This window comes from Carettochelys insculpta, chromosome 17 (genome assembly GCF_033958435.1).
Source record: "Carettochelys insculpta isolate YL-2023 chromosome 17, ASM3395843v1, whole genome shotgun sequence".
Classification (NCBI taxonomy): Eukaryota; Metazoa; Chordata; order Testudines; family Carettochelyidae; genus Carettochelys; species Carettochelys insculpta.
The window spans coordinates 32,869,071-32,894,949 of NC_134153.1; the positions used below are offsets into that span (position 1 = coordinate 32,869,071).

A 25,879-nucleotide genomic window follows, 5' to 3' on the forward strand; every position below is an offset into this window, starting at 1 on the left:
AGGTGGGAAGCTGAAGGACTGGCAGTTGGAAGCCCTACTGGGTGTGAACCCAGTGATGGGGGAGGCCTGTATTCCTGCACAGCGGAGCCTGGCAGAATTCATGTCCCTGGGGCTGGTGCCCACTGGGCCAGGGCCAGCAGCCCAGTGACAGCTTGGTTAGGGGAGGAATTAAGAAAGCTACTGGGACTGGAGGTAAGGGGAGTAGGGGGGCAGCATGGGCAGAAAGACAAGCAGACAGTGGCAGGCAGCAGGCTGGGTAGGTAGTGGGGGCAAAGGCAGTGCATCCTCCCGTGACCTGGCAAATTCTCGCATTTGGGACAAGTCAGGTCCCGAGGCTGCTGGAGAAGGGAGGTGCCACCTGTACTGAGTAAATTCATTGACAGGTGTTCCAAAGATGGCGATCAGTTTTGTTCTGCCTGAGCCAACTAGCATGTCTATCTGTTAAAAATGAAAACATTTTCACAAACTATTTTGGCAGTAATACTAGTCATACATAAATAAAAGCACCGTAACTGTTAAATTTCTCTACAATATTACATATGAACAACAATACGTGACTAGGTCACAGCCACAAAATCTTTACTACACTTAATTTTGGGCATCAGCTTTGGTGGGCTGAACCCACTTTCTCAGATGCATAATGAAGTGGGTTCCAGCCCACCAAAGCTTATGCCCAAATGGTTTTTTTTTTTTTTTCAGTTTTAAGGTGCCACAGGATTCCTCGTTTCTTTTGCTAAAACAGACTAACATGACGGCCCATCGGAGACTTTGCTATACTTGTCAGTTACTGTAATGTGAACTTATTTCTAGCAAGTTTTATTAATTTCAATAAAAATATGCAACATCTGAACAAACTAAGTCCTCTGAATTCAAAATTTATTGCAGTATGCAAAGAATGAGATGGTGGTGGGAAAAGATTACTGTCAGCAGAATTATCTGAGAGCATGATTAACAATTATGCATTACATGCAAAAGAACATGAAGGGTATCACTGAGGAGCTGGGGATTTTACAGAAGCATAGAATTCTAGTGCTGGAAGGTACCTCAGGAGGTCATCTAGTCCAGCCCCCTGCCTAAAGCAGGATCAACCCCACCTAAATCATCCCAGCCAGGACCTAAACTCCAGGGATGAAGATTCCACCACCTCTCTCCATAACACAGTTTTTCCTAATATCTAACCTACACCTCTCCCTCTGTAACTTCAGACCATTGCTCCTTGTTCTGCCATATGCCACCACTGTGAGCAGTCTCTCTCCATCCGCTTTAAAGCCCCCTTTCAGGAAGCTGAAGGCAGCTATCAAACTGCCCCTCACTCTTCTCTTCTGCAAACTAAATAAGCCCAAATCCCTCCACCTTTCCTCATAAGTCATGTGCTCCAGCCCCTTAATCATGCACCCACATCCTTTCTATACTGCGGGGCCCAGAACTGGACACAATACTCCAGATGTTGCCTCCCCAGTGAGAAGCAGAGAGAAATAATAAGTTCTCTAGATCTGCTGGAAATGCTTCTCCTAATGCACCTCAATATACCTTTAGCCTCCTTAGCACACTGTTGACTCATATCCAATCTCTCATCCACTGTAATCCCAGGTCCTTTTCTGCTGCACTGCTAGTTAGCCAGTCAGCACCCAGCCTGTAACAATGCTTGGGATTCTTCTGTCCCAAGTGGAGGGCTCTGCACTTCTTTTAGAAATAATTGGAGATACACATCTCCTGGAACTGGAAGGACTTGGGAAGGTCATCTAGTCCAGTCCCCTGCCGTCTTGGCAGGACCAATCACCATCCCTGACATCTATTTGATCCAATCTCTAAATTACCTCCACAAGGATTTCTATCCATCTTACAGTCCATTTATCCAACCCAGACTTCCTTAACTTATGGGCAAGGATGCTGTGGGAGACTGTATCAAAAGCTTTGCTAAAGTCAAAGTATATCACTTCCACTGACTTCCCCATGTCCACAGAGCCTGTTACCTCATCACAGAAGCTAATCAGATTGGTCAGGCAGGACTTGCCCTTCGTGAATCCATGCTGACTACTCTTGATCTCTTTCCCCTCTTCCAAGTGCTTCAAAATGGATTCTTTGAGGATCCCCACCATGATTTTTCCAGCGACTGAGATAAGACTGACCAGTCTATTGTTCCCTGGATTGTCCTCCTTTCTTTATTTAAAGGTGGGCACTAGGTTTACCTTTTTCCAGTCATCTGGGATCTCTCCTGATCTCTAAGTGTTTTCAAAGATAATGGCCAAAGGCTCTGCAATGACATGTGCCAATTCCCTCAGTACCCTTGGATGCATTAAATCTGGACCCATGGATCTGTGTACATCTAGCTTTTCTAAGTAGCTCTTAACTTGCTCTTTCACCACCAAGGGCTGTCCCCCTTCCTTCCCATACTGCACTGCCTAGTGCCGTAGTTTGGGAACTGATGATGTCCGCAAAGACTGAGGCAAAAAAAAAAAGCATTGAGTAGTTCAGCTTTACCTACATCACCTGTCAGTAGGTTACCTCTCTCATCCAGTAATGAGCCTACACCTTCCCTGATCACTATCCTATTTTTACAATGCCTGTAGAAATCCATCTGGTTACCCTTCACATTCCTTGCTAGCTGCACTTCCAGTTGTGCTTTTGCTTTCCTAATTACTCCCCAACATTCTCCAGCCATATATTTATACTCCTCCTTAAACATCTGTCCAAGTTTCCACTTCTTAGTCACATCTTTTTTGAGGTTAACCTTGTCAAGGTTTTCCCTGTTAAGCCAAGCTGGTTGCCTACCATGTTGCTTTTCTTACTGCGCATCAGGATGGTTTGTGCCTGTGCTTTCAATAAGATTTCTCTAAAATACTGCCATTCCTCCTGGACTCCTTTCCCCTTCATATCCATTTCACAAGGGATCCTGCCCATCAGTTCTCTGAGGGAGCTGAAGTCTGCTCTTTTGGCCCAGAGGTAATGCTGACAGCCCTGTGTAGCAGAATACACCCCAAGTAATAATGGGTATCCATTCACCCAAGCCCAAGCATTGCAGCCTGAGGCTGGAAAGGATGAAAGCTTAGATTAATTGATACTGAAAGTCAGAATAAACAGTTCATATTGTAGCTAATGATTTTACATCATATTCATATAGTGTGATGTTATGGTTAATAAATATGTTATGATCTATAAACTCATAATATGTTCATCAGAAGTGATATATCGGACTATAGATGTACAAGACTGAGTAATATTTGGAGGACCCAGGTAATAAATCAGGAAAGCTGAAAAACCAAAGAAGCCTGTACACTGGGGCATGCTAGACTTTAGCTTAGCTATTTTAAACCTTAGCTAAAAGACTTGGCCAAAGTTGGTGACCTGAAAATAACGACATGCCCTAAAATTCTGAGACAAGAGATGCCAACTAGTAACACTGCAAAAGTATAATTGGAAAAGTTAAGTTTAGATCACAAAAATGCTGTAACAAAATGTGCTCACAGCATGTGCCCTATTCACAAGGTAAAGGTGGTACCCACATCGCCTATAGAATTTAGGGTCCCCTATATCTCCAGCAGAAATAGATCAGTAAGAGAGAAAGAGACAGACGATGCTGTCAGGAACACGCACTACACAAGGTAGCTACAGATAGATTCACAGTATAAGGAAGGGTGCTCAAAGGCAGCAAATTGAGCTTCTTCTGGGAGACTACAGCAGGAATCTCTCCGCATGGACAACCAAGCCATGTGAGAGCTGACAGACTGAGAGGGCAACTGAACACTGCCTACAGAATGCAGGTAGTTTTGTAGTTATAGTTGGCTCCTCCTACATAGCTTTACTTGGAATTGTATATACTGTAACTTAACTACTAAAAAAGAGAGATGCTCTTTGAACTGTATTATTTGCCTGTGATTTCCTGCATGCCTATGGGCTCTGGATCTAGAACAAACAATTTCTTTAGTACCACAACAAACATCCCGGCAACTTGCTTTATCCTAAAACCTCTGTCATTGTGTTAAAACAGCTCCTGCCAGCCACCATAACTTATCAGTAACATTGTGCCAATGGAATTAATCTATCAACTCTCCAACATTACTATTTTAACCCTTAATAAACATTCCTACAAAATGTGCTATAATTGCAACTTTTTTCACAACTACTCAAAGAACTACAAGCATTGAACTCCAGAAAGCTCTTGTCATGTAGTGGGGGATACATGTGTGGGGCTCCTGCTGAGGGTAATCTAGGCAACCAGGTGACACCTGGGGACTGCAGACAGAGGAGGACGTGGAGCCTGAGTGGTTTGAACTGGAACTGGGAGTTGGAAAGGGTGAATCTGGGCTAGGGGAGAGAGAGAGAGAAAGGGGCAAGGCCCTGGCTCGGGGGGCCCCTCGGGGCTTCCTCTCCCCAACATGGATTGGACTGTCTCTGCCTGCTGTATTGACTCCTCTGTACGATGCTGTGTCGTGTCAGCTAATAAACCTGCTGTTCTCCTGCTGAGTGAGTCACTCCTGCCTGCGGATAGGGTGCAGAGCTTGGGGACCCCTGAACCCCATCACAGCTCTCACGTGCATTAAAGAAATTCAAAGCAAATACTAAACACTGGAAATATTTTGATCAAATGGTTCTTTTTTCAGAGTTATAGCTAACCTTGTACATTCAACTTTTACCCTTCAAAATTCCCTAAAAATTTCAAGCAGTTCAGAAACTACAATAGCATCTCAAATTCATGCTTTAACTCAAAACAAAGATTTATAGACTGTTTCCTTCCCTATTAAAAAAGAAAATCCTGGTGTAGCCTTAACTGTTATGGGATCGATATTTCACCACAATGGCACTCTGTTCTCTGTCTTTTAATGTCGTTCATTTTCTTACTCCTGGAGTACGTGACTAAAGAAATAAACCAGAAAGGTAAAGAAACAACTGCCTCCCCAAAGCAGCACACTCCTCTTAAAAACTTAGCTGGCATGATTTCCATTCATCTTTTAATAATTATGAAAAGATCAACAACAACATTATTTTTGGTAAAATCAATTCCTCGGCCAAAGTGAGGCTGAGGCCTCCAAGTCCTGCTAATCTTTTCCATCCTTGTGAAGGATAATTTTTATGTGCAATCAGGTATACATGAATGTACCACCACCAGAAGCAAAAAACCTAGCTGTGGGAGCTCTGCTAATCAGCTGAATCTGTCCTGAGCAGCCATACAGGAACACAGCTTACAGGGAACACTTATAGCGCTATGTGGAGGATTTTTACACGTTCGCCAATATTTTGGCAACAAGCAACTTACCTTTAAATCTATCAGCCCATTTCTTTTAACAGGCAAGTATGTGACACGAAAACCTTCAGCCTCCAGGTAACGGCAAGAGTCCAGCACACACTTGTGCTCTGTCTGAGTTGTAATTATATGCTTCTTTCTGGACTTATAGAATCTTGCAACACCCTGGCATTCGCATTAAGTGAAAAATAAAACTGCCATGAAATTCCTTAAAAGTTGTCATTTATATACATTCAAAGGATCACGTCACGAAGCAAAAAGAAGCTTCTCTCAGGGTTTCTTGGTAGAGCAAGCCTCTCATGATGAGAATCAGCCACAATAACTCCTGTAAACCTTACTTACGGGTTTTTATATGCAAATCAACATTCAATCTGAAGAGGATATGAAAAAATAACCCAACATTCCAGGCCTCCTAAGATACTCAGTATCCTTTCCCAATTATTTACTCAGTTACAATCTACAAATAATAATTGTACTAAACTAGGCAGCTTATATAAAAGTGCTTCCAAAATATATAGCTCTGAATTCCAGAAGTATTCATTGAGAGGATTTATAATTTTCTGCTTCTTTGGAGGGAGAGAATATAGAATAAAAAACTTTTAAGCTATTCACCTATGGGTTAAAGGATCAAAAACTTGGGAAAAGACTGATAAGATTTCCGATACTCTTTGTGATCAAGATTTCAGTTCATGAAGCACAAAACATCTGGACTATCTGGGACAAATGCATTTTTAATCCTCATATGGAGGGAGTCAACTTCATACTAAATCAAAGAAGGAAAATTTCAGACCCAAAGAAATTTGCTGAAACAGCTAGGTTAATTAGTGCCCCCAACTAATTGTGGGCTAATTTTAATGCAGTTCAGATTTCTTAATTTATTAACAGCTTAGAATCACAGAGGGATTACTGACAGTTTGACAACATGACTTTAACCCCAAACCATTAGAGATGTGAAAGTAATTTACTGTATATCAGATGCATTATAAACCAGGCATTTACCTTAATTGCTAAATTATTTGATTCTGTAGCCCCACTGGTAAAAATAATCTCTCTAGGATCTGCTCCTATTAATGATGCAACTTGCTGTTTAAAAAGAAAAACATGTAAGTTCATATTTTAGGACGTCGACTTTGGCTCATCACAGACAAAGAATATGTATCAAAACAAAAAAGCAGTCAAGTAACTTGTCAGTCTTTAAAGTGCTACTGGACTGCTTTTTTTGTTTTGATAGTACATAGACTAACACGGCTTTCTCTCTGTTATTAAAGAACATGTACTGCACCTCCCAAAACATTTCCTCTATTCCAACATTAGCCTAAGTTGGACAAGGTTATAACGAGTGTCTTTAGAAATGACATTATACTCTTTATATACTTCCTCTTTTAATGTGGAGAAGGATTTGCATAGGTCATTCTCATTCAATACTATTACTTGTTGTAAACATAAACCCTTCAGAAGGGACAGGAAAATCAAATCTGCAAGAAATGTTCAGTATATTCACTATGCAATATATCCTGTATGCAACCAAAATACACCTGAACTTTAACTTAGTTAAAACTCAACAAGGCTAAACTAGCTTGTATTAAAACATGAAGACTGTATTGTTACTGCAACAGCAACTACATGCCTGATGGGGAGATTTACAGAGGGGTGCCACAAGGACTTAAATGACAAGTCCCATTGACTTTCAAACCCCAGAAGAGTTTTGGAAAGCCTCCCCTCACCTTCATGTCAGTTACCTCTTTAAATTTCTTTAATATAAAATGTGTTTTGAGTTTGTCAAACTAGACATAACATAATAAACACTTAAGTTGTTCGAGACCAAGTTGCCAAATTTCACCTGTTAGTAACTAAGCCAGAATGACAAGGGGCTGGGGTGAGTATTTTCACTTTTTAAAGGAACTAGCTTGTGAGCAGGAACATGTCTATAGGTTCTGGGATGGGGCTGAAAAGCCTCACCTGTCTGGCTCGTTCCATAGCAGACTCACTCTCCCAGCCATAAGCATGAGTCCTGGAATGTGGGTTGCCATAGTAGTGTATCAGATAAGGGAGCATGCTGTCCAAAACTCTGGGGTCCTAGAAGACAAGAAACACTTTTTTAAAAGCAAAGAAAACAGTTTGTTTTTCCTCCGTCTTGCCCCTGCAATACATACACGGGGGGTTGGGAACGTACAGGTCACAATCTGGATCTGGCCTCCAGTTTACCTTAACCTGACCCACAATGAGGGTCAGGGCTCTCTTTGACCCTGCAGAAGGGTGAGCTGGTGCTAGCGCTCCAGCACATTGCAAGTCTCCCTGCCTTGGCATGCCCTGTGGGACTGCAGCATTAGTGCTTGCTCACACTACTGCAGGAGGAAGGGAAGCCTAAAGCCTCAATAAGACTGGATCCAGCTCTGCAGGGTTGGAGCTCAAGGGAGCCGTGGCACCGCTAGTATGCATGTCTTTTTATTTTTCCTTGGAGGCCAGGCCAATGAGATTTGTTTCTTTTTGGGGAACTTATTTGTTTTGTTTCTCCAGGGCCAGGACAGCGGGCTTTATTGTTGCTAGGTTTTTTGCACTTCTCACTAATTCATAGCCCCAAATGAATTTTCACTGGGTCAGTGGCCCCCGACCAAAATGATTCCCTGCCTGTGACATATGCTCTATTTTATTCCCAGGGCAACAGCCAGCTTATTCCAAACTACTCTGAATGCACAAACATTTTGCATATGCTCTATATTAACCTACCTGGCAACTAGCAAACATTTGCTAAAAACTTAAAGCAACAATGTGACACACACTTACAAATTAAACCTTGAACTAGATCGGAAATCACTCTCAAAAGAGCAAGGACTGACTAAGCAGAAGAAACAAGACCCATAACTGACACAGGAAATGATGCAAAAAAGAATTTTGAAAAATTTTACATTTTATTTAAGACAACTCTTCATTGCTTTAGAATCTATTCAAATGACATGACGATACACTAAAATATTTTCTTAGTCTTTAAAGTGCTACAGGACTGCTTTTTTGTTTTGTGAAGATACAGACTAACATGTCTACCTCTTTGAGGCTATACCAGATTATGATATTAATGGGGAGGGATAACTCAGTGCTTTGAGCATTGGCTTACTAACCCCAGCATTGCAAGCTCAATCCTGGAGGGGACGATTTAGGGATCTGGGGCCCAAAAAAAAAAAGCTTGATCCTGCCAAGAGGGCAGTGGACTGGATTCAATGACCTCCTGAGGTCCCTTCCAGCTCCATGAGATGTGATGTGTATAAACCATGAGTGTTCATGTATACTTTTTGTTTGGAAGATGAAAATAAAAACATTTTGTAAAGTACTGAATTTTTATTTCAAATGTAACAGACAGCAACACATACGGGGTCCAACAGAGACATAGGGTTCAGAAGTGTTCTGGGGTTGGAGGTGCGGGAGTCTGGGAGGGAGGGAAGGAAGATGCAGGAGCAATCTGGAGATTGGGAGGGGGCATGTGTAAGGGGGATATAGTTGCATCAAATGGCACCCTGCTTCCAATGACACGCATAGCTCCTTGATTGCTTCTACTCCCAGACACCATCATCAGTCCCACCCACCCCACCAGCACTATAGGTGCAGTGGGGGAGAAGCCTACAGAGAAGTGATTCACTGCACTGCCGTTCCCCTAGCTAGGAAGAGGGTAGAGTGGCCGCGTACAGAAGCAATTCTTCCTTCCCTTGCCAGGGTTCAAACCACAAGTGTTCCTGAATTAGGGACATCCAGATTATGGAGGTTCAAGTGCGCAAGGTCAGAATTCTAGTTGCAGACCACCATTAACATTATTTTGGTGTAGTCCCAAATAGTGATGCTTGTCCCTACAGCGACCACAACGACGATAGTGAGTGCCTTAAACTGAGTTTAAAAGGAAAAAAAAGACAGACATTCTTTTAAGCACAAATTAGACAGTCTCTTCTCAATCCCTCCATGTTTTCTATGTTCTTTGGGAAGAATGCAGTGAGAAATAGTGGGTACAGGAGAAAGCCAAGATGCAGTTGAGACTGAGATTATGTACATAATGAGAGGGATAGCTCAGTGGTTTGAGCACTGGCTTTGTAAACCAGGACTGTGAGCTCAATCCTTGAGGCCATTTAGGGGTCTGAGGTACATAAATTAAAAAACATCTGTCAGGGAGGGTGCTTGGCCCTGCCAAGAGAGCAGAGGACTGGACTCCATGACCACTCAAGGTCCCTTCCCGCTCTATGATATATGTATAACAAGAAGTTTGAGTTTGATATGGTAACAGAAGAAAACTAACAGATGAAGTCAGTACAGGAAGAAATGACACATCGGGAGCAATCAAAGAAGAACAGATCTTCTTTCAAGAGTGCTGCAGTGAAAAGAATATAGCTCTTCCCAGAACTGCTCATGAACACACTGATTCCTTTATTGAAGTCTACATTCCACATCAGTAAGGTTAAGATTCTCCCATGGTTACTTTTAGTAAGAGAAGGAAGGACAGACAGACGGGGAGAAAAAGGAGGAGTTGTGATGTATCAGAGAGCACAGTATGATTGCTCAGAGCTCCACTATATGGAGGAAGAAAAGTCAGTTGAGTGTCTTTGGTTAAGCCTAGAGGAAGAAGGAACAGAGGTGATGTTGTGGTTGGTGTCTGATATAGACCACCACAGCAGGTAGATGAGATAGACAAAGATTACTTCAGACAACTAATAGAAGCTTCAAAATCACAGGCCCTGGTTCTCATGAGAGACTTTAATCACCCAGACATTTGTTGGGAAACCAATACAGCAGCACACAGACAATCCAGGAAATTTTTGGAGAATGTTGGGGATAACTTCCTGGTACAAGTGCTGAAGGAACCAACCAGGGGTCGCACATAACTTGACCTGCTGCTCATAAACGGGGAAGAACTAGTAGGAGAAATAGAAGTGGATGACAACCTGGGCAGCAGTGATCATGAGATGGTAGACTTCAGAATTTTGACAAAAGGAAGAGAGGTAAGCAATAAAATACAGACCCTTGATTTCAAAAGAGCACACTGAGTCCCTGACAGAACTGATGGGTAGTATCCCCTGGGAAATTAATATGAAAGGGAAAGGAGTTCAGGAGAACTGGCAGTATTTTCAATAAAAGTCTTATTGAAGGCACAGGAACTAACCATCCTGATGCGCAGTAAGAAAAGCAAATATGGTAAGCAATCAGCTTGGCTTACAAGGGAAACCCTTGGTCAGCTTAAACTCAAAAAGGATGCATATAGAAAGTGGAAACTTGGACAGATGAGTAAGGAGTACTATAAATATACGGCTGGACAATGCCATGATGTAATCAGGAAAGCGAAAGCACAGTTGAAATTGCAGCTAGCAAGGAATGTGAATGACAAAAAGAAGGGTTTCTACAGGCATGTTAACAATAAGAGGATTATCAGAGAAGGTGTGTGGCTGTTACTGGGTGAGGGAGGTGACCTGGTGACAGATGATGTCGGAAAAGTTGAAGTAATCATGCTTTTCCTTGCCACAGACTTCACAGAAAAGGTCAGCTCCCAAACTGTGACTGTAGACAATGCAGTATGGGAAGGAGAGGGGCAGCCCTCAGTGGGGAAAAGAACAGGTTAAGAATTTTTTAAAAAAGCTAAATGCACACAAATCCATGGGTCCGGATTTAATGCATCCCAGGGTAATGAGGCAATTGGTACATGTCATTGCAGAGCTTTTGGCTATTATCTTTGAAAACTCATGGAGACCGGGAGAGGTTCCAGATGACTGGAAAAAAGCAAACACAGTGCCCATCTTTAAAAAAGGAAAGAAGGACAATCCAGAGAACTATAGACCAGTCAGTCTTATCTCAGTGCCCGGAAAAATCATGGTGGAGATCCTCAAGGAATCCATTTTGAAGCATCTGGAAAAGGGGAAAGTGATCAAGAGTAAACATGAATTCACAAAGGGCAAGTCGTGGCTGACCAATCTGATTAGCTTCAATGATGAGGTACCTGGCTCTGTGGACATGGGGAAGTCAAAGGATCTGATCCACCTTGACTTTTGCAAAGCTTTTGATACAGTCTCCCCCAGCATTCTTGCCCAGAAGTTAAGGAAGTACAGATTGGATAAATGGACTGTAAGATGGACAGAAAGCTTGCTAGATGGTCAGGGCAATGGGTAGTGATCAATGGCTCAATATCTGGCTGGTGGTCAGTTTCAAGTGGATTGCCCCAAGGATCAGTTCTAGGGCCAGTATTGTTCAACATCTTTATTAATAACCTGGATGAGGGGACAGATTGCACCCTCAGCAAATACAAGGATGACACTAACCTAGCGGGAGAGGTAGATAAGTTGGAGGGAAAAGATAGGGTCCAGCGTAACCTAGAAAAATTGGAGGATTGGGCCAAAAGAAATCTGATGAGGTTCAACAAAGAGAAGTGCGAAGTCCTGCACCTGGGACACCAAACTCTCAAGCATTGTTACAGGCTGAGTGCTGACTGGCTAAATAGCAGTGCTGCAGAAAAGGACCTGGGATTACAATGGATGAGAGGCTGCACAGGAGTCAACAGTGTGCCCTTGTAAACAAGAAGGCTAATGGCATATTGGGGTGAATTAAGGAGAAGCATTGGCAGCAGAGATGGAGAAGTTATTAGTCCCCTCTGTTTAGCACTGGCGAGGCCTCATATGGCGTATTGTGTCCGGTTCTGGGCCCCCAGTGTAGAAAGGATGTGGATGAATTGGAGTGGGTTCAGTGGAGGTAGTAGTAGTAGTAGCATCCTTCGGTCTATGTAGACTATGGATCGCGCCCTTCGTAGTTCCATTTGGCATCCTCATTTGCAGCGTTGGCTGTGACAGTGAAGACCCACACGAGAGTGACAGTCCTTGCTGCATCTGCTGCATATGTAATGGGTGTCTGGCAGGTCCTTGCTGTGGGCTCGCTTCTCCTTTGCTAGCTGTGTGATCCTCAACTCACCCCTCTGAAGGCCCTTGTATAGTTCCTGCCTCCATTTGCTGTGATCATCTGCCAGCTCCTCCCAGCTGCCTGGCTTGATGTCTACTTCCCTGAGGTCTCTCTTTCAAACATCTTTGAAGTGCAGCTGGGGGCATCTGAGAGGTCTTTTGCCAGAGGCTAGCTTGCCATACAGGATGTCTTTTGGGATCCTTCCATCATTCATCCTGTGGACGTGGCCAAGCCAGCGGAGCTGACGCTGCCTGAGGAGTGTGTGCATAGTTGGGATTCCAGCTTGCTCAAGGATGGTAGTGTGGGACACTCTGTCCTTCCACAATATTCCAAGGATGCGCCTGAGGCAGCGCAAGTGGAAGACGTTCAGCCTCTTTTCCTGGGGGGCGTACAGGGTCCAAGTCTCGCCGCCGTAAAGGAGGGTGCTGAGAATGCAGGCTCTGTAGACTTGCATTTTGGTGAGAGTGTACAGCTTGTTGTTATTCCACACTCTCTTGCTGAGTCTGGACAGAGTTGTGGCTGCTTTACCGATCCTCCTATTTAGCTCAGTCTCCAAAGACAGGGTGTCAGTGATGGTGGACCCGAGGTAAACGAACTCATGGACGACCTCTAACGTACAGTTGTCAATGCTGATTGATGGAGAAACAGCAACGTCCTGAGCAAGTACATTTGTCTTCTTTAGGCTGATGGAGAGCCCAAAGTCCTTGCATGCTTTGGAGAACTGATCCAGCAGCTTCTGAAACTGGTCTTCTGTGTGTGACATGACAGCAGCGTCATTTGCGAACAGCATCTCTCTGATGAGGACTTCCCGCATCTTAGATTTAGCCTTCAGCCTTGCAAGATTAAACAATGTCCCGTCAGATCTTGTGTGCAAAAAGATGCCCTCTGTTGAAGATCCAAAGGCGTGTTTAAGGAGGAGTGCGAAGAAGATCCCGAACAGTGTCGGAGCCAGGACGCATCCCTGTTTGACGCAGCTCCTGATGCTGAAAGCATCCGATAATGTGCCACCGTGTTGGACGGTTCCTCTCATGTCTTCATGGAAAGACTGGATCATCTTGAGTAATCGTGGCAGACATCCTATCTTGTGGAGCAGTTTGAACAGTCCATCCCTGCTGACCAAGTCGAAGGCCTTGGTTAGGTCGATGAAGGCAATATAGAGTGGCTTCCTCTGCTCCCTGCATTTCTCCTGCAGCTGTCTCAGAGAGAAGACCATGTTGACAGTAGATCTCTCTGCACGGAATCCGCACTGTGATTCAGGATACACCCTCTCAGCAATCTTCTGGAGTCTGCCAAGGATGACGCAAGCGAACAGTTTACCAGTGATGCTTAGGAGGGAGATTCCACGGTAATTGTTGCAGTCGCTTCTGTCTCCTTTGTTCTTATACAAGGTTATGATGTTAGTGTCACGCATTTCCTGTGGAACCTCTCCCTCTTGCCAGCACAGGCACAGTAGCTCATGCAGGGGTTCCAGGAGAGTGTCCGTGGCATACTTGATTACCTCTGGTGATATACCACCCTGGCCCAGGGCCTTTCCTACTGCAATGTTGTCGATGGCTTTCTTCAGTTCATCCACAGTTGGTTCCTGGTCCAGTTCGTCCATTACTGGTAAGAGTTCGACGGCATCGAGGGCTGAGTCGACCACAATGTTCTCACATGAGTACAGCTTGGAGTAGTGCTCGACCCAGCGCTCCATCTCTTTGGCCTTGTCAGTGATGGCACGTCTGAAATCCAAATCTGGTGAAGTCATCTTGTTCTGGGTGGGTCCTAATGCCTTCTTGATGCTCTCGTACATTCCCCTGAGGTTACCAAAGTCAGCACTCATCTGGATGCTGCTGCATAGCTCGAGCCAGTAGTTGTTGGCACAGCGCCTGGCCGTCTGCTGTACTGTTTTTCTGGCTGCTCTGAGCACTTGCAGAGTATTCTGGCTTGGTGAACGTTTGTACTCCAGGAGCGCAGCGTGCTTTTTTTCGATGGCTGGAATCATCTCATCGGCGTTAGCTTCGAACCAGTCATTTGTGTTTCTAGCTCTTCTTCCAAACACCGACAAGGCCGTGTTGTACATTGTATCCCTCAGATGCTGCCATCCGCATGTCACAGCAGCACCCCCAGGGTTGCTGCGCAGATTCTCCTCCAGGGTCGCTCTGAACTTTTCAGCTCTCTGTGAGTTATCTGTCTTTCTGGCATCGATGAGGGGCCTTCCAGTCGGTTTAGAGCAGTGCAGCTTCTTGGGAATCACCTTGCGTTTGGAGCAAACTAACGAGTGATCTGTATCGCAGTCAGCACTATGATAGCTGTGTGTCAGAAGGATGTTTTTGAGGTTATCACATCTAGCAATGACCACGTCTAGTTGATGCCAGTGTTTTGAGTGTGGGTGTCTCCATGACACTCGGTGCTGTAGCTTGGTTTGGAAAAATGTGTTTGTGATGCATGGATTGTGGTACATGCAAAGTTCGAGAAGACACTGACCATTTTCATTCATTTTTCCCCACACCAAAGTGGCCTAAGCAGGAAGGCCACGAGTCGCGATCGGCTCCAACTCTCGCACTGAAGTCACCCAGAATGTACAGTTGTTCACGAGCAGGTATTTGCGCTATGGCAGCACTAAGCACGTCATAAAACTTGTCTTTTACTTCCAGTGCGGAGTACAGGGTTGGGACATAAGCGCTGATCAGGTGCACAGGACCGGCGCAAGTTTGAAGTATGACCTGAAAGAGTCTTTCTGATCCACTCATGACTAATTCCACCATTTGTAGAAGGGTGTTTCTGATGGCGAAGCCAACACCATGCTCCCTGGGTTCTTCTCGGGCTTTACCCTGCCAGAAAAAGGTGTAGTCCTCTTCCTTTAGAGATCCCGAATCTGCGAGATGTGTCTCTTGCAGAGCAGCAATGTCAACTTGGAGCCTCTTCAGTTCCTCATTGATGACAGCGGTCTTTAAGGTGTCGCTGATGTCCTGAAGATCTTCAGTCAGACCTGTCAGCATGGTCCACACATTCCAGCAAGCAAGCTTAAAACTTTGATGGTTTCCTTTTCTTGTTGATTTTCTTATTGGTTTGCCTGGTGCTCAGCTTTCAGGTCACCTGTCAGGTTTGGGAACCTTAAGCCTCACGCACCCAGTGAGGCAGGTGACCTGTGGCGGGACAGTACCCTATTGGCTGGGGGCCGCCCAGCTTGAGGTGGGTGGTGACTGTCCAGTGAGATGCAACGATCTCTCCCACCGTCGGAGGCAACCCCTGGCGCTCGTTCTCTACGCCAATCGAGCAAGAGCTTATAACCAGTATCTGTTACCTCCCGTGTTGGTTCAACACTGTTAGCGATGCTGGAGTACCTCTCCAGGCATGAGTTTGGGCGATTTTGGGACCCTGGGCTGCCCAGACGCCAGTGTTCCCCTCTCAGCTTTACTGATATAGTCCAAAGGAGAGGATAACCTCTATGTCTGGTACCAGCTCAGCTGCAGCAGTTGCTGGGTCAATGCCAGAAGTTGGCACAGAACCGCCTTAGGACTCCCCTCCGGATTTTCTGTCAGGGTATACTCCCTTAGCCTTGCTCCTTTCCAGGATAACCCACAAGGCAGTGGGGCATGGAGAACGTGGGTATGGTCCCACTACCTCTTGCACCTCCCTGGCACCACGTCCCCAAAGCTCCCCGGGACGACCATCTCGCCTCCCCAGGACCCTCCTCCCCACCCCTCTGCCTCTCATTGGCTACCATCACCCCCCAGATCCTCCCTCCCTGTCCCCTTTTCCCCCATTCACTCCCATGTCTCCCGACTGCACCACACTGCCCCCCATCAGTTCTCGTTGCCCCCAGGTCCCCCTTCCCCTGGCCTCTCTGCACCTGGCCACACGCTGCTGCAGCCCCATGTCCTCGAGGAAGGCGTCAATCTCGCAGCCCAGCCTCACTCTGGGTCCCAGCCAAAGCCACCAACTCTTCATCTGGGTACGGCTGTCCCTGGAACCCCACAGATCTGGTGCGGTGCGTGCATGCAGGGAGCGCAGGACTGGGCCTAGAAGCCATGCAATCCGGGCCAGCACGCCACAAGCAGCCTTCGTGACTGCTGCCATCCTCACAGCTATACCAGACGCCCCCAAACCACTTGCCCACCACTGACATCCCTTGATATCCCCCCACCCCCCTCACCGCTCCTCATGCTGCAGCGGGTCCCTCAGCTCCAGCCAGCAGTTGGCGATGATGTTGCCTCTTACACCTGAAGTAGTAACTAGCTCCCTCTAAGCTCCCCTTCTAAACTCCCCTCTCAAAACTCCCTCCTGTTAGCAACCACCCTGTTCGCATGCACCCGGTCACATGCTGCCTGGTCGCATGCTGCCTGGTCGCTTGCCAGCAGAGCTTTAGAGCTCTGGCCTACCTGAGAGAGCCCCTCCCTCTGACTACCGCTCAGCCAATTGGCACGCAGCCTGAGCACATGGAGTTCAGCGGAGGGCAACGAAAATTATTAAGGGGCTGGAGCACATGGCCCATGAGGAGAGGCTGAGGGATCTGTACTTATTTAGTTTGGAGAAGAGAAGAGCGAGGGGCAATTTGATAGCAGCCGTCAGCTTCCTGCAAGGAGGCTGTGAAACGGATGGAGAGAGGTTGTTCTCAGTAGCGAGAGATGGCAGAACAAAGAGCAATGGTCTGAAGTTACAGAGGCAGAGGTGTAGGTTGGATATTAGGAAAAACTCTCCTCAGTAGGGTGGTGAAGCACTGGAATGCGTTACCCAGAGAGGTGGTGGACTCTCCATCCCTAGAGGTTCTTAAGTTGTGGCTTGACAAAGTCCTGGCTGGGATGATTATTTAGGACTGATCCAGCTTTAGGCAGGGTGCTGGACTAGATGACCTCCTATGGCCACTTCGGGCCTAGGATTCTATGATTTTATTTTGTTAGTCTTTAAAGTCCTACAGAATAGCTTTTTTGTTTTGTGAAGATACAGACTAACACAGCTACCTCTCTGTAACAAAGTCACAGGCAATAAACAAAAATGCACAGAAGGCTATGACCTGTCTCTGACTTTTACTAAAAATAACTGGGGGAAGTGGGAGGAGGAGCTGATGGGGGTTACTGAAGCCTGAGAGATAGAAGATGAGAGCCCAAGTGCTGCTGTGGCAGGAGGGGTCTGCATCAAGAACAGCTTAGGGAGGGGAAGGAGCCCTCCCAGCACAGCTGGAGAGCTGTGAGGGGAGGAGGCACCCTCTTCCCTAGGCATCACACAAGAGCTTTAGTCCAAGGCTGATACAGACATCATAGAGATCTCTAGAAATCACAGAATCTGTGATTTCCACGACATATCTTGTCCATCATGCATGTAGCCCATGTGGTTACAAATGCAGAGTTCAGTCTAAGGCACTAGCATATGTTCATATCACTTCATTTTACCAACCAGTGGAGTAGTTGCCTGGACATCCATATACAATGGCCGGAGCGTGGATTCTTCACGAAGATCCATTTCTAGGGAGGAAAAAAAAATACAGTACAATGATACTACACAGCAAGCATAACGTACAAGTAAGGACATAATGGAAAATAGAGGAGAAAAGTAAAACTTTCCAACAACAGGAGCTGACAATAGCTGCAGGAAGAGAAAGCCAGAGAAACCTTAGCCAACACAGAACCTTTCTAATGAGAACATATAACACATTAGCACACCAAAAGAGAACTAATCGCTGCTTGTGTTACTGTGAAAGGGGAGAAAGATACTCCCGCACTCTGGCAAGTGGCTGCAGCCAATCCAGGGCAACAAGCAATGTGGCATACAAGAAAGAAAACATCAGAAGTCCTGAATTTGTAACACCACGATCTGCCTGAGGTATGTCTTTGGACATCGTCACCAACTCAAGACATTTACAACACTCAGGTGAGACGTAATGTTATTATCCTGTTATACAGGCACCAACTGAGGCCCAGAGAGACCTGCCTGAAGACTAGGTCTGCCAGCATTTTAGTACCACAAAACCAAACACACCAGCCCCGACCCTTCTGCAAGGTCTTGCCCCACCCCACCTACTCCCACTTGGTGACTTACTCAGTCCACCTTCGCTCACTTTCCCTGGCATAAAACAAACCAGCAGTCATATAGCACTTTAAAGACTAACAAAATAATGCATTAGTTGATGAGCTTTCGTGGGGCAGACCCACTTCTTCAGATCTGGAGATACTGCTATTGCTGGTGAACTAAAGAAGCGGATCTGTCCCGCAAAAATTCATCACGTAACAAATTATTTTGTAAGTCTTTAAAGTGCTACATGACTGCTTTTTTTTTTTTTTGTTAGAATACAGACTAACATGGCTACCTCTCTGTTCCTATTTCCCTGGGATGACGCAGATGATTTGGAGTGTGGGAAAGGGCTGCAAATTGAGGTAGATGATTAGGGTGTATCTGGCTTGGGGTACAGAGGCTCAGATGGGGCCAGTGATGAGGAGTTTGTGGTGCAAGAAGAGGCACCAGGTTTGCACACGCGCATGTGTGTGCTAAGCAGGGGGATGGGGGTGGGAGGGGTATAACAGTATTCCCTAACTTATGGGCACCATGGCACGTGTGGAGGTGTATCACCAATAGACACGCATGGTGCCAGCTGTGGGAGCCCTGGTAATCAACTGGGTAGTACCTGAATGTCCCCTGGGTGGCCGCCCAAGCATTCAGCTTACAGCGAACGCTGGTCGGCGGGTCTGGGCTCAAGGATGAGATCCAGGCCCGCCTGTGGGGGTCTCCGAGGCAGCAGCGCAGCTGGGCTTAGGCTGGCTCCCTGCTACACCCCAGAAACGGGCAGCAGGTCTGGTCCTAGGAGGCGGTCCTGCCCGCAGCGCCCGCTGGCCCCGGTGACTGAGCGATGGGCGTGCGAAGCCGGGCAGACAGGCACCCCGGGGCCCTCAGCACCGTGAGCCGGAATTAAGGAGCCCGAAGCGCGAGCGCGGAGCCGGTCCGAGCCCACAGCCCGTATCCCGCCCCTAGTCCCCGCTCACCCCCGCGGCGCTGGGCCGCCCCTGACAGCCGCCGCGGCGCTGGGCCTCCGAGCGCGGAGAGCCCCCGCCACGCCGCCCACCGCAGCAGCAGCATCCCGCCAGCCGCCAGGCCGGAAGCGCACCCTGCCCTTTCAACCCTCCGTTGCGTCATCGCAGCGCGCCGGAAGTGACGGTAAGAGCGGCGCGTGCGGGCTGGAGGCGAAGAGCGAGGTGAGGGGGTCGCTCACGCACCGAGGTAAGTTAATGCTGCGCGACGGGAGACCTCGCTAGGCCGGGACCTCTCTGCCCACCGGTCAGCGCCGGACCACGGCCAGGTCTGCCGCGAGCTGCGAGGCCGTGGAGACCATCCCCCGGAGCCTTGCGAGGGGGTAGCTGTAGGGGCTGTACGCGCGGAGAGGAGTCGCGGAAGGGCAGCCGGGCTAGTTCGTAGCGGTCCTGTGGCACCTTAGGGACAAGCCCGTCTCTTAGGCCCGGAGCTTTCCTAAGTAAAAAAAAGCTTCCCGCGAAAGCTCATGAGCTAATCAACTGCTACATCGTGAAGAAGACGAAAAGAACCAGTAGCAGTAGCAGTAACGTATCACTGTAAAGGCGAACGGAAGGCGATTGTTGCAGTGAGTTTGTGGGTTTTCCGGGGGAGGAGCAAAATGCAAGTAGTAACCAAATGTATCTGCCCACTGAGAGCAGGTACGATACAGAGTTCACGGCAACAGAGAACGCAAAACCTCATATGAAACACTTTTTTAAATTAGCATCCTGAAAACTTTCTTGGCTGCTCATGTTATAACCTCGGAGGAGCCTGTTCAAGGTGGTTTCAAATCAGGTTAGCTACTCAGATTTGAAAAAGCTAGGTCAGTACTTTAACCCTGTAAATAAAACTCCTTTTACCTCTGTTTCCCTTATTGGGGCAAGATGCAATTGTATGAAAACCTTCTCATGCATTGGATGAAGCAGGTCTTTGCCCAGAAAAGCTTATGCCCCAAAATATCTGTTAGTGTATAAGGTGCCACAGGACTACTACTTGTTCTCTTTCCCTGTCTCCTATATTCAGGAATGGGAACTATATGTTGAAGGAAAAAAAGTAAAGCTGAGGCTCTGAAAGCAGGTTGCTCAGTGTTTTATTAGTAAATTCCTGTAGCAGTGTCTTTTTAGAGGCTACTAAGTGGTAGCTGAATGAGCAGTTTCTGTCATTGCACAGAGACCAACTCATCACATTGCATGCAAATACTCAGTTTGCACCTGTGCTGTCCTAACTCTGTAAGACTTGGGCCAAGGCTATGGCTACACTGCATGACTTAAAGCAGCAGAGCACCTAATGAAGCAGGGCTTTGCCCACAAAAGCTTATGCTCCAAAATATTTGTCTATAAGGTGCCATAGGACTTCTTGTTGTTGCTGAAGATACAGACTAACTCAGCCACCTCTCTGATACTTAGCAGCAGAACCATACCACAAAAGCCTTGCCATTGTAATGTGCAGTGTAACCACTTCTTTTCATCAGGAGAGAGCTCCTGATGGTAAAATAAAACCACCCCACCAATAAGGTGCTGTCTCCACCAGCACTTTTAATTGTTAAAGTTTTAATATCAAAAGTACAGTGTAGACAACCTCAGTTTACACTATTGCTTGAGTCAGTGTAACTTCTCTTGTCTAGGAGTGAGAGAAAAGACACACCCATGAGGGATGTAAGTTACTTGTCCAGAAGGGACAGTGTGATGCTGATGGGAAAGCAGAATGGCTATCCCAGCAGCCTTAGAGCAGCACAGCTGCATTGGTACAGGTGTGCCCCTGTACCCTCACTAGCATAGACATGGCCACAGCATCTTTGTAACTTGCTGCCATCCAATCCTGATGAGCCACAGGAAACATCAACTGCTGGAGAAGATGGCAGGGTTGTGATGCAGGTTTCTTTCTTTCAGATGCCTGTGACAGTGGGGCCATATGGACAGTCCCAGCCCAATTGCTTTGACCGAGTGAAAATGGGCTTCATGATGGGCTTTGCTGTTGGCATGGCAGCAGGGGCACTGTTTGGCACATTTTCCTGCCTCAGGTATGTTGGACCAAGTTCACTGCAAATGTGAGGCCTAAGAGAAACTAGGATAGAGGAGGAGGATCTAAATACTTGGTTTCATTTTGTAACATAGAGGGCACAACACCTGTGGCTCCAAAACCAGGTGAAGCTTAGGAGCATTGAAGGCATTGAATTAGAACCAGCTGCCTTTGTTTGCTTCATACAAAGATCTGTTCTTTTAGCACTGCAGTTTGTATATGGCATCAAGCAGCATTGGTGGTTGTCTTTACACCCTGTTCCATGCTGTTGCACTAAATATCAGGATTAATTTGAGAGAAATTATTAATGTGATCAGTTATCCTGAGGTGTTCAGTGTTCCTTGGTATATGCATTATTATAAAGAACTGATAGACCCATGGCCTATTTGGTATCTTACACCTATAAATAGCTTACTTTAATTCATGCTCAATATCAGCGATATATGGCACTGACTACAGCAAATGGGAGAAACAATCAATTTATTTTAAAAATTGTGCTTAACCTTCCCCGTCCACCCCCACAAAAACTTTCTCCCATTGATCCTCATCAAATACTGAAAAACAAAAGTCCCATGGCACCTTATACAATAAGATATTTTGGAGCATCAGCTTTTGTGGGCACAGACCCACTTCAGATACTTTAGAGCATAAGCTTTCATGGGCAAAGACCCACTTCATCAGATTGAAGCGGGTCTTTGCCCACAAAAGCTGATGCTCCAAAATATGCCACAGGACGACTTCTTTTTGACGATAGACTAACACGGCTACCTCTCTGATAATCAACAAATCCTGGTAAACATTCTTGGATACCACAGTATCAGCAGGAAATGCAATCCTGGATTGTCTGAAGCAGCACTAAAAGATTGCTTTTTATTGGACTTAGAGACAGTAGTTATTTCAATTTATCCCACAATTTAACTCTTGTAAAAGCAGTTAACCTCATGGCAAATAAACCAGAACTTTTTAAAAGTTTCAGTCCATACACATGGTTGTAAACAAATTTTCTCTGCAGTAACTGAAACTCATACTGCAGCAAGAGGAACCTGAGGGGGAAAATCACTTTGCTTACTTTTATTGTTCAACCTGAAACAAAAGAAAAACTGCAGCAAAATTCACTTGGGCTTTAAAAGTTCCTGCTTCATTTTCAGTTGATAGTGTTCCTTTAAATGTAGTATATCTCACTGTTTGAGCATGTGCCGATAAATAGGGCCCAGATGTAAGGGTGCAGAGTCTGTCCCCCTCTGGCACTCCATACATATTGAGGGGTTAATTCACCTCCTCCATTGTATAACTGCTGTATCAGACTGCCACTCCCAGTCCTTCCATAGATACAAGGGAGTTCATCCGTTTTCTTACCCCTTACCCTATGCAGCCATCTGCTCCAAAACCCAAGAAGCCCACTGTGTTCACAGTCTAGAAGTGAAAGAAGCCAAGTTCTGCCATCATCAGAAACTAAGTCTGATGATCAGATCTCATCTGTCAGTGCTGGATTGTTTCAGCAAGAGAATGGCCTTGGTAAGCCAGTAAAGAACCTTGCACTGTTTTCTCTTTCAGGATTGGCATGAGAGGACGAGAATTGATAGGCGGAGTTGGCAAAACCATGATGCAAAGTGGTGGCACATTTGGGACATTCATGGCTATTGGCATGGGAATCCGCTGCTAACTTGGGGTATGGGATTTTTTTAACCTGAAGACGAATACCCTATTCAGTCATTCCACCTGTGTAATGTAATAAAATCTTTGGGTGTCTAAAATGTTGAGTGCACTCTGATTGTGACTGCAGTGTTTCCCACAGAACTCCTCACTGCCTTTGGGCAAGAAGAAAGAGACCAGTTTAGCTCCCAAGCTGAGTAATCACCCTATCTATTCTAAAAGATCCCCTAGTTGTGTGGCTTTCTGCCTGAGCTTGGACATTGTAATTTTAGGTCTTGTGCCCCTGGGTCCCCCACTCTGAGGCAAGTCCACTGCAGGAGTTGGGATTATTCGCAAGATCCTTCTTTTGAGGCCCTGTCACTGCTCCCCAGGCCCAATGAAGAGCAGGTGTCCTGAGTCTTTAAGAGCTGCAGGATGTCTGCCCTAAAGTAAGAGGGTAAGGAGGGGAAAACTAAACACTCCCTTGGGCTGGGTTCCCACAGCTCCTGGGCTCTCTAGCATTGCTTTGTGGATAAGCATTCCCCTCCTATGTTGTGGCCAGTTTTACCTTTGTAACTTCCCCTTCTTCTGGCTGATCATGCTCTACCAGTATGCTAATAGAACTGCTTGAGTGTGGGATGGGGAGGGTGTCCTGTCACACATCTGCCCCCTCATGACCAGAAATCTGTCATCTTCAAGCAGTTCCTAGCTTTCTGGGGAAAAGAATGTTTGCATGCTCCTTCCCAGCACTGTGCTGCACCCAGAAGCCACAGGATAGGAGTTCCAGATGCATATAACCTGGAGAGAGTAGCACAGCAAGGGAGCTACCTGGTTTGTGAACAGGAAGAAGGGTCTACCCAGAAATTTATATGTGGGCTTCCATAATCCCTTTTGTTGCCTGAACTACCTCCTACTCCCTGGGAAACAACTTCAGGTTCAAATATAGTATGCAGGCGCACTCCACCTTGGCAATCAGAGGAGCACTGCCTATGCCTTTGACTGTGGAGAATGAACTGGAGAAGCAGGGGTTAGCAAAAACAGGCACCCCACTCAGCCGTACTGTAATAGCCATCGCAGCTGACCTTTATGGTGACTGCCTTGCACCTGAAGCAAAGGGATGAACCAGTGACAGCACTGTGCAAAGTAGTACTTGTTTTAAAACATCTGCCTATTCATTTCATTAGGTGACCCACTCCTAGTTCTTGTGTTCGATGAAGTAAATAACATTTCCTTATTTTAATCCTATTCCTTATTTTTGTTGGCCAGTTATCTAATTGGCTGTTATCCCTTTGCAACCAGCTTTGGACTTAAGTCTACAAACTCTGTCACCTCTGTTTACCCAATTTTCCAGATATTTGTTCCATTGCTTTTAACCTGCAATTTCTCTAGCATCATCTGGACCCTACCTCTATGGGACAAATGTCCACTGACAATCAGAACTTGAGTTAAGGCTGTGAATACTTATTAAAACTTGACTACCACAAGCTCAAAAAGTTGATGCTACAAGCAATAAAAGGCACAACATTCAGGTCTGGGATCAACATTCACTGCTGAGGTCACAAAATGGCCTAGTTCACCACCTATATTCACTGGATCCCATTGTTTATGGACCTTCTTCCCATGCCTTGTGTCCTCTTGAGCTGAGCTGAAAGAGGGAATATCTAGTTTGCTGGATCTGAAGGAAGCAATGATTTCCTGCTTCTTGGGTTAATTTCCCAACTAGACCCTGCCAGTAAGGTGCAGGAACAAGTTTTCCTCAATGAATCAAGCTAATGCATAGGGGTGGAGTATCAGGTTTCCTAGCCTGGGTCTGAATGCCATCTCTATAAGGTATTTGGAGACAACATTCTCAACCTCCTCTGGCACAGATGTTGAAGGACTGTCAAATACCACACCCAGCAGAGGCAGCATTAGAGTCATCTCATTGCTGATGGAAGAACTGCAAGCATGAGGCAGTTTGAAGCCCACAGTTTTGAACGTAGGTTGGTACCGAAATGATGACACAAGGAAACTCCTTGACATCTACTCTAGCTGCTAAAAACTAGCAGCTACTAAATTTAGGGGGAAAACACCACTAACTGTAGTTAAAACATTGTACCATTTTTATCTGTAATCAGATGACAATGAAGGTTCATACCCAAACCTTGTGGTGATACGAAAGGGCTGGAGCCATGGCCAGTTTCTCACCCCCACATCTTGACAGAAGCACATAGGTAAATTGATGCAAGTGGAGATCAGACATTTTCAAGTTCTCTCACCCAGAGTGCATGTTGCACATGTGTAAACCATAACAGAATACAGGGCTTAAAAGAACTGTCACCCTTTGCTCTTCCCCTCTCTCTGATTTCTCTTTGGTTTTATCCAAATGAATTTGTATCAATTTAATGTTGTCCCCTTTCTCCCCAACAGCTCCCCAAAATGATTTGGTTGTCTGTCCTAGAGTGAGCATCCACATCCCTTAACAGTGACTCACACTATAAAATTTAAAATGGATTCCTAAATCAATTGAAGAAAGCCTCCTATAAACTAAAAGTAACCTCCTGAACCTGTCTGATGTTACCTGAGTGAAATTAACGTGACTCGTGTGCAGACAAGCCCTCAGCTGGAAATGAGGAGCACCTCCTACTACATACCAACTCTGCATGTGGGCCAGACTGGAGCTGAGGTTAATCTTTACTGCCTTTAACAGGTTACCTAAGTTACAAAAAAGGTTGCTGCTTTGTGAGTTGAAACGCTACCTCCCTTTACCCCATTGTTACTGCAGCACATTAATAAAACTATGAAAATAGGGGTCAAAAAACAAACTCTCAGTGTTAGACAAAGTTACCAAGGTGAACTGTATTTATCCCTGCACTTACACCATGCTCTTTGCTGCACTCAGTACTTGATACACAATCCTTAGCAGCTCTCACAACTAGTTACTCTTAAAGAGGAATGTTAGTGACTTGCCAAAATCCACAGTCAGTGGCAGAGCTGGGATAGGACAGGGGTACAAGAAACACCCAGACCTTTACCAAGTCTACAAAACCCTGAAGCCTCCTCAACTACAGGGTCACTGAATAATTAATGCACTAACTTACACCCAAGGAG

General features: G+C 45.9%; 2 protein-coding genes across 2 annotated transcripts in view; one reads left to right on the plus strand and one right to left on the minus strand.

The window, feature by feature from the left end:
- The window catches only part of NFS1 (NFS1 cysteine desulfurase), a 51,569-nt gene extending 32,335 nt beyond the window's left edge, over positions 1-19,234 (minus strand). The window contains exons 1-5 of the mRNA XM_075012194.1: positions 19,114-19,234; positions 17,534-17,601; positions 7,202-7,318; positions 6,242-6,325; positions 5,255-5,407 (exon numbers count right to left, since the gene is read on the minus strand). Of these exons, the coding sequence (XP_074868295.1) occupies positions 5,255-5,407; positions 6,242-6,325; positions 7,202-7,318; positions 17,534-17,601; positions 19,114-19,207 (516 nt within the window). The 5' untranslated portion in view covers positions 19,208-19,234. The remainder of the gene's footprint in view (positions 1-5,254; positions 5,408-6,241; positions 6,326-7,201; positions 7,319-17,533; positions 17,602-19,113) is intronic.
- Positions 19,235-19,273: 39 nt separating this feature from the next.
- ROMO1 (reactive oxygen species modulator 1) lies at positions 19,274-22,911 on the plus strand. The gene is made up of 3 exons (XM_075011914.1): positions 19,274-19,348; positions 21,028-21,158; positions 22,712-22,911. The coding sequence occupies exons 2-3, from the start codon at positions 21,028-21,030 to the stop codon at positions 22,818-22,820; spliced, it is 240 nt and encodes a 79-aa protein (XP_074868015.1). The 5' UTR covers positions 19,274-19,348; the 3' UTR covers positions 22,821-22,911.
- The last annotated feature ends 2,968 nt before the right edge of the window (positions 22,912-25,879 follow it).

Coding starts and splice junctions, on each gene's coding strand:
- ROMO1 (XM_075011914.1), top strand. CDS start 21,028: ATGCCTGTGACAGTGGGGCCATATGGACAGTCCCAGCCCAATTGCTTT. Junction 21,159..22,711: donor GGCACATTTTCCTGCCTCAG/GTATGTTGGACC, acceptor TTTCTCTTTCAG/GATTGGCATGAGAGGACGAG.